The sequence below is a fragment of the Eschrichtius robustus genome, chromosome 12 (genome assembly GCF_028021215.1).
Source record: "Eschrichtius robustus isolate mEscRob2 chromosome 12, mEscRob2.pri, whole genome shotgun sequence".
In the NCBI taxonomy this organism is placed as follows: domain Eukaryota; kingdom Metazoa; phylum Chordata; class Mammalia; order Artiodactyla; family Eschrichtiidae; genus Eschrichtius; species Eschrichtius robustus.
In genome coordinates, this window is record NC_090835.1 from 72,436,121 (window position 1) to 72,453,297 (window position 17,177).

The following is a 17,177-nucleotide window of genomic DNA, read 5'->3' on the forward strand; positions in this document are numbered from 1 at the left end:
TTGTTTCATAGATAATATTCAATAAACTTCAATGTAGCTTTTATTCCGATTATAATGAATTCTACTTTAATGGGCTCTGAATTTATTACATCTTACTATAATTTTAAAACCTTTTATAGGCCAATTTTGATGATCTGTGGAGGAAATTCGTTACATATTCATCTGGTGAACAACTTTTTGGGTTGCCTGTGACTGACTATGAGGTTTTACACAAAATTAGGTAAGTTTAGAAATTGGACAAGTTTATTATAAATAATTAACTGTCCATTAGAAGAATCATGTCATCATTAAATCCTTCATCATGCAGAGAAGAGTCTGGCTTGGCAAACTCCTAAATAGTCCCCTCATTCCTGGCTATTCCTGACCCATTGGATGCACAGTCTCCATATACAAGATAAATGTTCTAGGGGAGTAGAAAATACATTGCAAAAATTCTGGGCGTTAATGGCCTATATTTAGCCTGTGCTTTATTTTTTTTCTTTTCGTGATTTTGAATAGTGTCAATAATTGTGCAGAAGCATTGCAACTTTGGATAACTTTTGTTTGCTTAGAGAAATAGCCGTCCTCGGCTCTTGCTTCCTGCTTACTGCATTTATGCTAAGTGCTTTTCCCCGTTGGGTAGGCATAGAATTCATTGAGATTGAAGGCCAAGGAACTTAATTGATTTTGAAGAGTAACAGTTGCTTTTAAACAGTGGATCTAGGATTTAACCAAGTATATTTTGGTAGAATGTTAAATATAACTTTCTTCAAAGGCAAAATTAAAACAGTGGTATTAGCTTATTAGGATCTTGGCTTTAGAACTTTATGCTGACTTGTTTCAAAGTCCCAGCATGAAAATGTCATGGCACAAGGTACCTAAGATTGTCTGAAGATAAATGAATTCCTCAGCCATTTAGGGAAGATGGTTTGTATTTTTTTTTTCTAAAAATAGGCTTTTGCTAAGCTTAACCCAATTACTAATTGTGTTAGAATTGCCGATGTCTGGTCCTTTCCCCTGACATTAAATCAGAATCTCCGGGATGGGGTCCTAGCAATTCTGCATTTTTCTAAACTCTCTAGTTAATTCTTTTGCACACCCAGTCTGAGAATCAGTGTTTTATTTTGACCTGCAGTATTCTAGGAAAACTAATCATTCTCATTTACCTTCTGGACCAATGGACCTTTTTAATTTTTTATGTTTTTAAGTAATTATGAATACTTTTCAGAAGTAAGAATAAAGGAATGGTGAAAAGTAGTTTTATTAGAAAATTTAATAAGAATTTAAGCAGAGAAAACCCAAACTTTTACTCCATAATGTCCTGGTTTAAAGACGTATGTACACGAAATGGAGACCAACTTTTGAATGCAGCTCATTAGCTGTCATGCATGAACCTGGAGCATATCCATCCTGTAAACAGTGATTCCAGGTTTCAAATCCATCTTCAATAACTTCTAGCTTCTCATTACTTATGTTTTTTCTTGCACTTGCATGGTTAAAACTCAAAACTGTTGAAAACTCATACAGTCATAATTTTGTTCAACATCTTTTTTGCACTATAAATACAAAAATCTTTACTTTTAAATTTGAATGATCAATTAACTTTTTCATTTCTGCATCATCTATTTCCTTTGAATACATATCTCCTTTCAACATTTTTCTTCTTGTGGAATATATCAAATAAAATTTATGTAAACATATAAATAATGAAAGAACACTGTCACTTATCTTTTTCACAAAATGGGATGCTCTAGGTTCTTGTTGCAAAATACTGCGTGATACAGCCCTTGCCCCTATTGAAATATATCTTTCACTCATACATTATTGAATTTTAAAAAATCCATCTAGGTTATCATCTAAAGACGCAAAAGTCTGAGATTTCACTTACACAATCAGTTTCACTGTCAAAATTAGAGTCTAGAGCATTGCTTTCTGTCTCTTTTCTGTTCAATACTCGGGAAGCACCTTCCTTTGTCGATTTTATTCTTTTGCTGTTTTAGGTAGAAAATGAAAAGTACTGAATTCTTAACTGTATTAAGTGAAAGCTAAATAAACAAAAATCAAAAGACTACAAAAATGGTGTCTCCAGAGTTCCTTTTTATACTTTCTTGAAAGATGATGCAATGTTTTAGCAACACAATAAGACATTTGAAGGACGATGCAGTAGTGATTATTTTTTCACTGTTGCATCATCTCTTTATAAGAGATTTCATCATACATTTTTCTTATTATTTTAGTCATTTTTAGTTTAATTGGGAATAATCAGTGATTAATAATGAAATAATTTCTAGGATGATGAATTAGAAAAATGAAACAAGAACTGAAAAAAAAAAAAAACTAAGATTCCAGAATGTATCTTAGATTTGTAAAAAGGTCCTGTGCACCTTGGTAATTGCAAGAATAAAAAATTAATAAACAGAAACCTCAATTAAATAGAGTCAGGAGACAAGAAGGGGGAGCTTTCATGCTCTGCAACATTAGCAGAGCCCAACAAGAGGAAAGACTCTTCTCTCCTGGCAACAACTCAGCCAGTGAAAACCCATGGACTCTGTTTACTCTAGCCCTCCAACTTCCTATTCCCCTCTATAAAAGAATTCTCCTTCCCTTGCCATTTGGGGACTTGCACATGGCTCACCATGGTTGCAGACCCAGAATTGCAATTTTCTACTGATCCTGAGTAAACACATTTTTTCTGGAGAAATAACTGGCAGTCTATTTGTTTTAGGTCAACACAAGATAGAATGAGTTTTACTCCATCAAAAACATAAGCAAATTTATCTTTGGTTGCTGATTGTCTATAATAAATAATAAATGTTGTAACTCTCAATCCTTACAAAAAATTAGAACTACTCAAGAAATAAAAAAACTAAAATTGGATTCAATGGACCCTCATGGTATGCTAAGGGTTGAGGAATTCCTGGGAGAATCCACAAACTCTGTTGAGTGGTCAATTTTTGGTGTTTTACACACTGAAGAAATTTTCCTTTACTTGGACCCAGAATCCCTCCTTTTATTCTTGTTTTGGATATAACTCCATCTGGGCACATGAGGGAAAGCTTTTGATAGGAAAGTGATGTTTAAAGTCAGACTTAAAAGGCAGACATAATCATAAAAATCTAGCTTGCGTTTGAAAGAAAAATGTCAAATAAAACCTTAGCCTTAGCTTTGATCACGTTAACAAATTTTGGTCAGATTGTTTGCAATGATTGGTATGGTTGTAATAATCAAACCATTTGTTAATGTCATGTCATAGTATAATTTGGAATATTTGAAAGCTATAAACTTTAATTGACGGAGCTTTTAATAAAGTGTTTGGAAACTGACAGGAGTGTATGCGTGTTGGTGTATATAAGATATGATACACATAATATGTGAAATAATTTGACTAGGTGAATTCTGCCTATCCAATAATGGAATTTATTCTTTACATATATGTTATGTAATGAATTAATTATTTGGTTTCCAGAAAGGAACTCAACTTGCTGCAGAAGCTGTATGGACTATACGATACTGTAATGGGAAATATTAGTGGTTATTATGAAATACTTTGGGGAGATGTAGACATTGAAAAAATTAATGCAGAACTGCAGGAGTTTCAAAACAGGTGAGTTTCAATTGAATTAAACTTAACTGTTTATAGTGCCTATCTTAGGATCCCATAGGTATTTCACAAATGAATTTATCCTCTGATATATTGCTGTATATTCATAACACCTTCTTCAAAGAAATGTGTAGATGAAATAATTTTTTCTTTTTTTTTCTGAAAGATGTCGTAAACTGCCAAAAGGACTTAAAGATTGGCAAGCTTTTTTGGATCTGAAAAAAAGAATTGATGATTTCAGTGAGTCATGTCCTCTACTAGAAATGATGACCAATAAGGCAATGAAACAGAGACACTGGGATCGAATCTCTGAGTTAACTGGAACCCCATTTGATGTGGAATCGGATTCTTTTTGTCTTAGAAATATTATGGAAGCACCACTCCTTAAAAATAAGGATGACATTGAGGTACATAAGATTATAAGGTCTTACAAATGATCTATTAAAGAATCTTTCCTTAAAACTGTACAAATAAACATGTTATTCGAGGGTGTATTGATTGCCCTATATAATGCACCCTCAAAATTTGAAATGATCCTGAACATTCCTTGATTTTGCAAAATAATGCTGTAACTCAAGAAGATAATATGATTATTTGAAATATTTTAGTTTTGGAGCTCCTCAGTCTATCCTTCTTGTCCCTTAACTAAACCGCCATTTAAAAAATTCTGTTTATTTCTGTATTGTGTTCTTGGTGAATTCGTCAGAACATTTTTCAAACTTCTAATTCTATGCTTTTTTACTATTAGTCTATTAAATATTTTAAATTATTATATTTTTCCTTTTCAAGATTTTTAATTGGTTCTTTTCCTTTTTCTATGCTTAGTGTTTGCATCAAATCCTTTTTTTAAAATGAGGTATAATCTATACCATATTAGTTTCAGGTGTACAACATAATGACTCAGTATATGTATATATTGTGAAATGATCACAAAAATATGTCTAGTTAACATCCATCACCACATATAGTTACAATTTTTTTCCTATGATGAGAAATTTTAGGATCTACTCTCTTAGCAGCTTTTAAATACAATACAGTATTATTAACTATAGTCACTATGCTATACATTACATCCCCAGAACTTATTCATTTTATAACTGGATGTTTGTACTCTTTAATCACCTTCACCCATTTTACCCACTCTGTTTGGCAATGACCAGTCTGTTCTATATATCTATGTTTCTGGTTTTTTGTTTTTGTTTAGATTCTGCATATCAATGAGATCACATGGTATTTGTCTTCTTCTGTCTGACTCATTTCACTTAGCATAATGCCCTCAAAGTCCGTTCATCCATGTTGTCACAAATGGCAGGATTTCCTTCTTTTTACTTCTAAATAATATTCCTTTTATATAAATATACCACATTTTCTTTATCCATTCACCCATTGATGGATACTTAGGTTGTTTTCACATCTTAGCTCTTGCAAATAATACTACAATGAACATGGGTATGTATATATCTTTTCAAGTTAGTGTTTTTGTTTTCTTCAGATAAATATCCAGAAGTGGAATTACTGGATCCCATGGTAGTTTTATTTTTAATTTTTTGAGGATCCTCCATACTGTCTTCCATAGTGGCTGCACCAGTTTACATTTCCATGCAAGGGTTCCTTTTTCTCCACATCCTCACCAACACTAAGTTTTGTCTTTGTGATGATAGGTATTCCAACAGATGTGAGGTGATATTTAATTGTGGTTTTGATTCGCATTTCCCTGGTGATAAGTGATGTTGAGCACCTTTTCATGTACCTGTTGGCTCTTTGTATGTCTTTTTTTTGGAAAAATGCCTATTCAGATCCTCTGCTCATTTTAAAATCAAATTGGTTGTTTTTGCTATTGAGTTGTAAGAGTTTTTTACATATATTAGATATTAACCCCTTATCAGAGTTATGATTTGCAAATATTTTCTCCTGTTTAGTAGGTTACCTTTTCATTTTGTATATGGTTTCCTTTGCTGTAAGAAGCTTTTCAGTTTGATGCTGTCCCACTTGTTTATTTTTGCTTTTGTTACCTTGGCTTTTGGTGTTAAGTCCAAAAAAATCATTGCCAAAACTGATTTCAAGGAACTTACCAACTCTGTTGTCTTCCAGGAGTTTTATGGTTTCAGGTCTTATGTTCAAGTCTTTAGTCCATTTTGAGTTAAATTTTTGTATGGTATAAGAAGATAGTGGTCCAGTTTCATTCTTTTGCATGTGGTTATCCAGTTTTCCCAGCATCATATGTTGAAGAGACTGTCCTTCCCTCATTGTATATTCCCAGCTCCTTTCTCATAAATTAATTAAATATATATGTGGGTTTATTCTGTTTCATTGTCTCTGTTTTTATGCCAATACCATACATTTTTGATTACTATAACTTTGATATAGTTTGAAATCAGGAAGCATTATGCCTCCAGCTTTGTTCCTTTTTCTCAAGATTTCTTTGGCTCTATGGGGTCTTTTGTGGTTTCATAAAAATTTTAGGAGTTTTTGTTCTATTTCTTGAAAAATGCCGTTAGAATTTTGATAGGTATTGCTTTGAAACTGTAGATTGCTTTGAGTAATGTAGACATTTTAATGATATTAATTCTTCCAACCCATGAACATGGACTGTCTTTCCATTTACTTGTGCCTTCTTCAATTTCTTTCATCAATGTATCATAGTTTTCAGTGTACAGGTCTTTTACCTTTTTGTTAAATTTATTCCTAGGTATTTTATTCTTTTTGACGCAATTGTAAATGGGATAGTTTTCTCAATTTCTCTTTCTGGTAGTTCATTATTAGTGCATAAAAATGCAACTGATTTTTGTATATTGATTTTATATCCTGAAACTTTACTGAATTATAAGTTCTAACAGTTTTTGGTGGCATCTTTAGGGTTTTCTATATGTAATATCATGTCATCTGCAAATAGGGACAGTTTTACTTCTTCCTTTCCAATTTGGATGCCTTTTATTTCTTTCTTGCCTAATTGCTCTGGTTAGGTCTTTAGATACCATGTTGAATAAAGGTGGTGAGAGTGGGCATCCTTGTCTTGTTCCTGATCTTAGAGGAAAAGCTTTCATCTTTTCACCATTGAGTACGATGTTAGCCGTAGGTTTGTCATATATGACCTTTACTATGTTGAGGTATGTTTCTTCTACAACTGCTTTGTTGAGAGGTTTTATCATGAGTGGATGTTGAATTTTGTCAAAAGCTTTTTCTGCATCTATTGAGATGATCATATGATTTTTATGCTTCATTGTGTTAATGTGGTACATCACATTGATTAGTTTGTGGATATTGAACCATTCTTGCATTCATGGAATAAATCCCACTTGATCATGGTGTATGATTTTAATGTATTGTTGAATTCAGCTTGCTAATATTTTGTTGAGAATCTTTGCATCTATGTTCATCAGGGATACTGACCTGTAATTTTCTTTTCTTGTGGTGTCCTTGTCTGGTTTTGGTATGAGGGTAATGCTGGCCTCATAAAATAAGAAGTGCTCTCTCTTTTTTTTGGAAGAGTTTGAGAAGACTGGTAGTAATTCTTCTTTAAATGTTTGGTAGAATTCACCAGTGAAGCCATCTGATCCTGGTCTTTTGTTTTTGGGGCAGGTTTTTGGTTACTGATTCAATCTCCTTACTACTAATCAGTCTGTTGAGATTTTCTATTTTTTCATAATTCAGTCTTGGTGGGTGGCATGTTTCTAGGAACTTATTCATTTCTTCTAGATTGTCAAATTCGTGTGTGTATAATTGTTCATAGTAGTCTTTTATGATCCTTTGTATTTGTATGGTATCAATTGTAATGCCTCCTCTTTGGTTTCTGATTTTATTTGAGTTCTCCCTCACTTTTTCTTGGTGAGTCTGGCTAAAGTTTTGTCTATTTTGTTTATCCTTTAAAATACCAGCTCTTAGTTTCCTTGATTTTTTCTATTGTCTTTTTAGTCTGTACTTCATTTATTTCCACTCTGGTCTTTGTTATTTCCTTCCATCTACTAACTTTGGGCTTTGTTTGTTCTTCTTTTTCTAATTCTTTGAAGTATAAAGTTAGGTTGTTTATTTGAGATCCCTCTTATTTCTTAATGTAAGGTTTATCTTTATGAACTTCCTTTTTAGAACTGCTCTTGCTGCATCCCTTTAAGTTTTGGTATGCTGTATTTCCATTTTTATCTGTCCCAAGGTATTTTTTGATTTCTCTTTTGATTTCTTCTTTGAACCATTGGCTGCTTCAATATGAACAACTCTTTGGTTGTTTATAACCAAATATGTGGTTAATCTTTACATATTTGTGAATATGTCAGTTTTCTTCTTATAATTGATTTCTAGTTTCATACCACTGTGGTCAGAAAAGATACTTGATGTGATTTCAGTTTTCTTAAATTTATTAGCACTTGTTTTGTGGCCTAACATGCTCTGTCTGGAGAATGCTTAATGTGCACTTGAGAAGAATGTGTATTCTGTTGCATTTCGACAGACTGTTTTGTATATGTCTGTTAAGCTCATCAGATCTAACTTGTTTAAGGCCAATGTTTCCATATTGATTTTCTGTCTGGGTGATCTATCGATTGATGAAAGTGGGGCATTAAAGTCCCCTACTGTTATTTCATTGCTATCTATTTCTTCCTTTAGGTCTGTTAATATTTGTTTTATATATTTGAGTTCTCCTATGTTGGGTGCATAAATGTTTACAAATGTTACAGCCTCTTCTTGGATTGACCCTTTTATTGTTACATAATGATCTTCTTTGTCTCTTATTATAGTTTTTGTCTTAAAGTCTGTTTTGTCTGATATAAGTGTAGTTACTCCAGCTTTCTTTTGGTTTCCATTTGCGTGGTATATCTCTTGCCATCCCTTCACTTTCAGTCTATGTGTGTCCTACATCTGAAGTGAGTCTCCTGAAGGCAGCAGATAGATGGGTCTTGTTTTTTTTATCCATTTAGCCACTCTCTGTCTTTTGATTGGAGAATTTAGTCAATTTACATTTACAATAATTATTATAGTTATGTACTTGTCATTTTGCTAATTATTTTCTGGCTGTTTGTAATTCCTTTCTTTCTTTCTTCTTCTCTTGCGCTCTTCCTTTGTTATTTGATGATTTTTCCGTAGTGGTATGCTTAGATCCCTTTCTCTTCATCTTTTGGGTATCTACTATCTATTATAGGGGTTTGCTTTGTGGTTACCATAAGGCTTACATATAAAAACTTAAAACAGTCTATTTTTTAAAAATTTTTATTTATTTATTTATTTGGCTGCATTGGGTCTTCGTTGTTGTGCATGGGCTTTCTCTAGTTGCGGCGAGCGGGGGCTACTCTTCATTGCGGCGTGTGAGCTTCTCATTGTGGTGGCTTCTCTTGTTGTGGAGCACGGGCTCTAGAGCACAGGCTCAGTAGTTGTGGCGCACGGGCTTAGTTGCTCTGCGGCAGGTGGGGTCTTCCCGGACCAGGAATCGAACCCATGTCCCCTGCATTGGCAGGCGGATTCTTAACCACTGTGCCACCAGGGAAGTTCCTATAACAGTCTATTTTAAGTTGCTAACTACTGAAGTTGGAATGCATCCTAAAGCTCTACATTTTTACTCCCCCCACCACAGTTTGTTTTTGGTGTCACAGTTTACATCTTTTTATCTGAGGTATCCATTAACAAATTACTATAGCTTTAGTTATGTTTACTAATTTGGTCTTTTAACCTTCATACTAGATTTATAAGTGATTAACCCACCACTTTTTACAACATTAGACTATTCTTTTTTTTTTTCACATCTTTATTGGAGTATAATTGCTTTACAATGGTGTGTTAGTTTCTGCTGTATAACAAAGTGAATCAGCTATACGTATACATATATCCCCATATCTACTCCCTCTTGCGTCTCCCTCCCACCCTCCCTATCTCACCACTCTAGGTGGTCACAAAGCACTGAGCTGATCTCCCTGTGCTATGCGGCTGCTTCCCACTAGCTATCTATTTTACATTTGGTAGTGTATATCTAAGTCCATGCCACTCTCTCACTTCTTCCCAGCTTACCCTTCCCCCCACCCCGTGTCCTCAAGTCCATTCTCTACGTCTGCGTCATTATTCCTGTCCTGCCCCTAGGTTCTTCAGAACCATTTATTTTTTAGATTCTATATGTATGTGTTAGCATACGGCATTTGTTTTTCTCTTTCTGACTTACTTCCCTCTGTATGACAGACTCTAGGTCCATAGTTCACTACAAATAGTTCAATTTCATTTCTTTTTATGGCTGAGTAATATTCCATTGTATATATATGCCACATCTTCTTTATCCATTCATCTGTTGATGGACACTAGGGTTGCCTCCATGTCCTGGCTATTGTAAATAGAGCTGCAATGAACATTGTGGTACATGACTCTTTTTGAATTATGGTTTTCTCAGGGTATATGCCCAGTAGTGGGATGGCTGGGTCGTATGGTAGTTCTATTTTTAGTTTGGTAAGGAACCTCCATACTGTTCTCCATAGTGGCTGTATCAATTTACATTCCCACCAACAGTGCAAGAGGGTTCCCTTTTCTCCACACCCTCCCCAGCATTTATTGTTTGTAGATTTTTTGATGATGGCCATTCTGACTGGTGTGAGGTGATACCTCATTGGAGTTTTGATTTGCATTTCTCTAATGATTAGTGATGTTGAGCATTCTTTCATGTGTTTGTTGGCAATCTGTATATCTTCTTTAGAGAAATGTCTATTTAGGTCCTCTGCCCATTTTTGGTTTGGGTTGTTTTTTTGATATTGAGCTGTATGAGCTGCTTATATATTTTGGAGATTAATCCTTTGTCAGTTACTTCATTTGCAAATATTTTCTCCCATTCTGAGGGTTGTCTTTTCGTCTCGTTTATGGTTTCCTTTGCTGTGCAAAAGCTTTTATGTTTCATTAGGTCCCATTTATTTATTTTTGTTTTTATGTCCATTTCTCTAGGAGGTGGGCAAAAAGGATCTTGCTGTGATTTATGTCATAGAGTGTTCTGCCTATGTTTTCCTCTAGGAGTTTTAGGGTGTCTGGCCTTACATTTAGGTCTTTAATCCATTTTAGTTTATGTTTGTGTGTGGTGTTAGGGAGTGTTCTAATTTAATTCTTTTACATGTAGCTGTCCAGTTTTCCAAGCACCACTTATTGAAGAGGCTGTCTTTTCTCCATCGTATATTCTTGCCTCCTTTGTGAAAGATAAGGTGACCATAGGTGCGTGGGTTTATCTCTGGGCTTTCTATCCTGTTCCATTGATCTATATTTCTATTTTTGTGCCAGTGCCATACTGTCTTGATTACTGTAGCTTTGTAGTATAGTCTGAAGTCAGGGAACCTGATTCCTCCAGCTCCGTTTTTCTTTCTCAAGATTGCTTTGGCTATTCGGGGTCTTCTGTGTTTCCATAAATATTGTGCAATTTTTTTGCTCTAGTTCTGTGAAAAATGCCATTGGCAGTTTGATAGAGATTGCATTGAATCTGTAGATTGCTTTGGGTAGTATAGTCGTTTTCACAATGTTGTTTCTTCCAATCCAAGTACATGGTATATCTCTCCATCTGTTTGTATTGTCTTTAATTTCTTTCATCAGTGTCTTACAGTTTTCTGCATACACATCTTTTGTCTCCTTAGGTAGGTTTATTCCTAGGTATTTTATTCTTGTGTTTGCAGTGGTAAATGGGAATGTTTCCTTAATTTCTCTTTCAGGTTTTACATCATTAGTGTATAGGAATGCAAGAGAATTCTGTGCATTAATTTTGTATACTGCTACTTTACCAACTTTATTGGTTAGTTCTAGTAGTTTTCTGGTAGCGTCGTTAGGATTCTCTATGTATAGTATCACGTCATCTGCAAACAGTGACAGCTTTACTTCTTTTCCGATTTGGATTCCTTTTATTTCTTTTTCTTCTCTGATTGCTATGGCTAAAACTTCCAAAACTATGTTGAATAATAGTGGTGAGCGTGGGCAACGTCGTCTTGTTCCTGATCTTAGTGGAAATGGTTTCAGTTTTTCACCATTGAGAACTATGTTGGCTGTGGGTTTGTCATATATGGCCTTTATTATGTTGAGGTAAGTTCCCTCTATGCCTACTTACTGGAGGGTTTTCATCATAAATAGGTGTTGAATTTTGTCGCAAGCTTTTTCTGCATCTATTGAAATGATCATGTGGTTTTTATCCTTCAATTTGTTAATATGGTGTATCACATTGATTGATTTGTGTATATTGAAGAATCCTTGCATTCCTGGGATAAACCCCACTTGATCATGGTGTATGATCCTTTTAATGTGCTGTTGGATTCTGTTTGCTATTATTTTGTTGAGTATTTTTGTTTTTTTGTTTTTTGTTTTTTTTTAATTTTTTTTAATTTTTTTTAAATGCTATTCTTGTCTGCTTACATTCTTTTTATGTATGTATGTATGTATGTATGTGTGTATATATGGCTGTGTTGGGTCTTCGTTTCTGTGTGAGGGCTTTCTCTAGTTGTGGCAAGCGGGGGCCACCCTTCATCGTGGTGCGCGGGCCTCTCACTATCGCGGCCTCTCGTTGCCGAGCACAGGCTCCAGACACTGTTGAGTATTTTTGCATCTATGTTCATCAGTGATATTGGCCTGTAGTTTTCTTTTTTGTGACATCTTTGTCTGGTTTTGGTATCAGGGTGATGGTGGTCTTGTAGAATGAGTTTGCGAGTGTTCCTCCCCTCCCTCTGCTATATTTTGGAAGAGTTTGAGAAGGATAGGTGTTAGCTCTTCTCTAAATGTTTGATAGAATTTGCCTGTGAAGCCGTCTGGTCCTGGGCTTTTGTTGTTGGAAGATTTTTAATCACAGTCTCAATTTCACTGCTTGTGATTGGTCTGTTGATATTTTCTATTTCTTCCTGGTTCAGGCTCGGAAGGTTGTGCTTTTCTAAGAATTTGTCCATTTCTTCCAGGTTGTCCATTTTATTGGCATATAGTTGCTTGTAGTAATCTCTCATAATCCTTTGTATTTCTGCAGTGTCAGTTGTTACTTCTTGTTTTTCATTTCTAATTCTACTGATTTGAGTCTTCTCCCTTTTTTTCTTGATGAGTCTGGCTAATGGTTTATCAATTTTGTTTATCTTCTCAAAGAACCACCTCTTGGTTTTATTGATCTATGCTATTGCTTCCTTCATTTCTTTTTTGTTTATTTCTGATCTGATCCTTATGATTTCTTTCGTTCTGCTAACTTTGGGGGGTTTTTTGTTCTTCTTTCTCTAATTGCTTTAGGTGTAAGGTTAGGCTGTTTATTTGAGATGTTTCTTGTTTCTTGAGGTAGGATTGTATTGCTATAAACTTCTCTCTTAGAACTGCTTTTGCTGCATCCCATAGGTTTTGGGTCATCGTGTTTTCATTGTCATTTGTTTCTAGGTATTTTTTAATTTCCTCTTTGATGTCTTCAATGATCTCTTGGTTATTAAGTAGTGTATTGTTTAGCCTCCAGGTGTTTGTAGTTTTTACAGGTATTTTTCCTGTAATTGATATCTAGTCTCATAGCATTGTGGCCAGAAAAGATACTTGATACGATTTCAATTTTCTTAAATTTATCGAGGCTTGATTTGTGACCCAAGATGTGATCTATCCTAGAGAATGTTCCATTAGCACTTGAGAAGAAAGTGTATTCTGTTGTTTTTGGATGGAATGTCCTATAAAAAATATCAATTAAGTCCATCTTGTTTAATGTATCATTTAAAGCTTGTGTTTCCTGATTTATTTTCATTTTGGATGATCTGCCCATTGGTGAAAGTGGGGTGTTAAAGTCCCCTACTATGACTGTGTTGCTGTCGATTTCCCCTTTTATGGCTGTTAGCATTTGCCTCATGTATTGAGGTGCTCCTGTGTCGGGTGCATCAGTATTTACAATTGTTATATCATCTTCTTGGATTGATCCCTTGATCATTAGGTAGTGTCCTTCTTTGTGTCTTGTAATAGTCTTTATTTTAAAGTCTATTTTGTCTGATATGAGAATTTCTACTCCAGGTTTCTTTTGATTTCCATTTACATGGAATATCTTTTTCCATCCCCTCACTTTCAGTCTGTATGTGTCCCTAGGTCTGAAGTGGGTCTCTTGTAGAACAGCATATATATGGGTCTTGTTTTTGTATCCATTCAACCAGTCTATGTCTTTTGGTTGGATCACTGAATCCATTTACATTTAAGGTAATTATCGATATGTATGTTCCTATTACCATTTTCTTAATTGTTTTGGGTTCTTTATTGTAGGTCTTTTCCTTCTCTGTGTTTCCTGCCTAGAGTAGTTCCTTTAGCATTTGTTCTAAAGCTGGTTTGGTGGTGCTGAATTCTCTTAGCTTTTGCTTTTTTGTAAAGGCTTTAATTTCTTCGTCGAATCTGAATGAGATCCTTGCTGGGTAGAGTAATCTTGGTTGTAGGTTTTTCCCTTTCATCACTTTAAATATGTCCTGCCATTCCTTTCTGGCTTGCAGAGTTTCTTCTGAAAGATCAGCTGTTAACCTTATGGGGATTCCCTTGTATGTTATTTGTTGCTTTTCTCTTGCTGCTTTTAATATTTTTTCTTTGTGTTTAATTTTTGATAGTTTGATTAATATGTGTCTTGGTGTGTTTCTCCTTGGATTTATCCTGTATGGGACTCTCTGTGGTTCCTGGATTTGATTGAGTATTTCCTTTCCCATATTAGGGAAGTTTTCAAGTATAATCTCTTCAAATATTTTCTCAGTCCCTTTCTTTTTCTCTTCTTCTTCTGGGACTCTTATAATTCAAATATTGGTACATTTAATGTTGTCCCAGAGATCTCTGAGACCGTCCTCAATTGTTTTTCATTCTTTTTTCTTTATTCTCCTCTGCACTAGTTATTTCCACTATTTTATCTTCCAGGTCACTTATCCGTTCTTCTGCCTCAGTTATTCTGCTATTGATTCCTTCTAGAGAATTTTTAGTTTCAGCAATTGTGTTGTTCATCATTGTTTGTTGCTCTTTAGTTCTTCTAGGTCCTTGTTGAAAGTTTTTTGTATTTTCTCCATTCTATTTCCAAGATTTTGGATCATCTTTACTATCATTACTCTGAATTCTTTTTCAGGTAGACTGCCTATTTCCTCTTCATTTGTTTGGTCTGGTGGGTTTTTACCTTGCTTCTTCATCTGCTGTGTGCTTCTCTGTCTTCTCATTTTGCTTAACTTACTGTGTTTGTGGTCTCCTTTTCGCAGGCTGCAGGTTTGTAGTTCCCATTGTTTTTGGTGTCTGCCCCCAGTGGCTAAGGTTGGTTCAGTGGCTTGTGTAAGCTTCCTGGTGGAGGGGACTAGTGCTTGTGTTCTGGTGGATGAGGCTGGGTCTTGTCTTTCTGGTGGCCAGGACCGCATCCGGTGGTGTGTTTTGGGGTGTCTGTGACCTTATTATGATTTTAGGCAGCCTCTCTGCTAATGGGTGGGGTTGTGTTCCTGTCTTGCTAGTTGTTTGGCATAGGGTGTCCAGCACTGTAGCTTGCTGGTCGTTGAGTGGAGCTGGGTCTTAGCATTGAGATGGAGATGTCTGGGAGAGCTTTCACCGTTTGATATTACGTGGAGCTGGGAAGTCTCTGGTGGACCAATGTCCTGAACTCGGCTCTCCCACCTCAGAGGCTCAGGCCTGACACCCAGCCGGAGCACCAAGACCCTGTCAGCCACATGGCTTTTGTAGAATTTCTTCAGGGACTTCTGGTTGAGGCTTGTCTCCCAATTGTAATAGTGCAGCTTGGAGGGTGCAGGCTTGCTTTTTCTGCCAATCAGCTTGGCAAACTCGCAGATTCACTCCTACACACACTGGCTGCCCGTTCCTGGAGACTTCCAACCTGCCGGCCTGAGGCTAGACTATTCTGAACTTTACTATTTATTTCCCTTTACCAGTGAGAGTTATACTTTCATATATTTTCCTGTTACCAATTAGCATCCTTTCATTTTAGCCTAAAGAAGTCCCTTTAACATTTCTTGTAAGACTCATGTAGTGGTGATGAACTCCTTTAGGCTTTTGCTTGTCTGAAAAACTCTTGATCTCTCCTTCAGTTCTGAAAGACAGCTTCACCATGTACAGTATTCTTGGTGGCATTTTTTTTCTTTTAGCACTTTGAGTATATTGTGCCACTCCCTTTTGTCCTGCAAAGTTTCTGCTGAAAAATCTGCTGATAGTCTCATGGGGTGCCCTTGTATGTAACAAGTTGTCTTTCGCTTGCTGTTTTTAAGATCTCTCCTTGTCTTTAACTTTTGACACTTTAATTACGTGTTTTGTTGTGAGTCTCTTTGGGTATATCTGCGTATTAAACAAATAGGCCTTTTTTTTCACAGAAAGACTAGGTGCTTTTTAGTCAGCTGTCTCTGTGCTGGGCCCCGGGTTGGGTGAGTACAAACAAGCCATTTAAGAACTATTTCTCAGTTTACTATGGCCTTGTGGGTCTCATGGACATAAGCCCTGAATTTTGGGGTGCTCACCTCTCAGGTACAGGTGTTAAAAGTTGGGGTGCCTGATGTGGAGTTCACATCGTTTGCTCCTCAGGGAGAACCTCTGGTCTGTGGGTTCCTTCCCGATTGTGGGTCCCTGTGCCAGGAGTGGGGCTGAACATGAGATTCTGTCTCAGCTTCCCCTACCAGTTTTGATGTGAGTTTTTCCTTGTTCACCTAATGTGTAAGAGTTGCTCAACTAGTTTTTGGGTTTCTTTCAGTTCCATATGTAGCTGTAGGTTTGGTGTGTCCATGGGAGGAGGTGAGTTCAGTATCCTCCTATGTCACCATCTTGAACTAGAACTTAGTTCTTTTTCTTTTGTGACCACCTGTTCTTTTTTCATTTCTACATTTTTTTCTGTCCTTTTTATAGATTCTTAGATCTATAGATTATTAAATCTACATATATTCTCAAATATTTTATATATTCTCAAGCCTATAAATCTCAAATCTTTAGAGTTCTTCATTTATCTCTTTGAGCATCCTAAACATAGTTATTTAAAAATTTTTTTTTATGGAAAATTTCAAAGAAAAGTAGAGATCCTCTTGCTTCCAAAATTATCACCTCATGGCCAATATAAGTTCATCTCTACCTCCCATACTCCAAGGCCCCCAGATAAACCATAATTGAAGATTATTTTTCAGATTGTTCTATAAAATTAATTTCACCTGGACTGAGTTTTTACTCTGATTGTTTTTTATGTTGGCTATCTCTCTGAGTATTGGATTTCTTTTCATGGGTTTTGCAATTGTTTTTTTCACTTTTTATTTTTCGGCTGCACCACGCGGCTTGCAAGATCTTAGTTCCCCAACCAGGGATTGAACCTGGGCCCTTGGCAGTGAAAGCATGGAGTCCTAACCACAGGACTGCCAGGGAATTCCCAACGGTTTTGCAATTTTTATTTTTTAGAGGACTCATTTTGAGTGACGAGCTTTACAAAATGTGGCTTTTATAATTTGTTAAAATTGTTTTTCTCCTTCTGCATTTTAGCCTTCCTTAGGAGTCAAGTGGTTTTGTGGCTTCTTCCTGCATCCCCCATCTCCTCAAGTCCAGAGCCAGCTGTTACAATAGTGGTTTACAACCCCTATTCTGCTGTGGTGGGGCAGATCCAGGCAGAGCTGACCTGTCTCAGGTCCTGGTTGTGGACCTGGATCTGTCACCCCATCTGCCACATCCCTAGGTTCATTTAATC

At 35.9% G+C, this 17,177-nt stretch overlaps 1 protein-coding gene across 1 annotated transcript in view; it reads left to right on the forward strand.

Annotated features, from left to right (window-relative positions):
* The window catches only part of DNAH8 (dynein axonemal heavy chain 8), a 327,131-nt gene that overhangs the window by 101,324 nt on the left and 208,630 nt on the right, over positions 1-17,177 (forward strand). Inside the window, exons 34-36 of the mRNA XM_068557934.1 lie at positions 120-220; positions 3,446-3,583; positions 3,747-3,987. Of these exons, the coding sequence (XP_068414035.1) occupies positions 120-220; positions 3,446-3,583; positions 3,747-3,987 (480 nt within the window). The remainder of the gene's footprint in view (positions 1-119; positions 221-3,445; positions 3,584-3,746; positions 3,988-17,177) is intronic.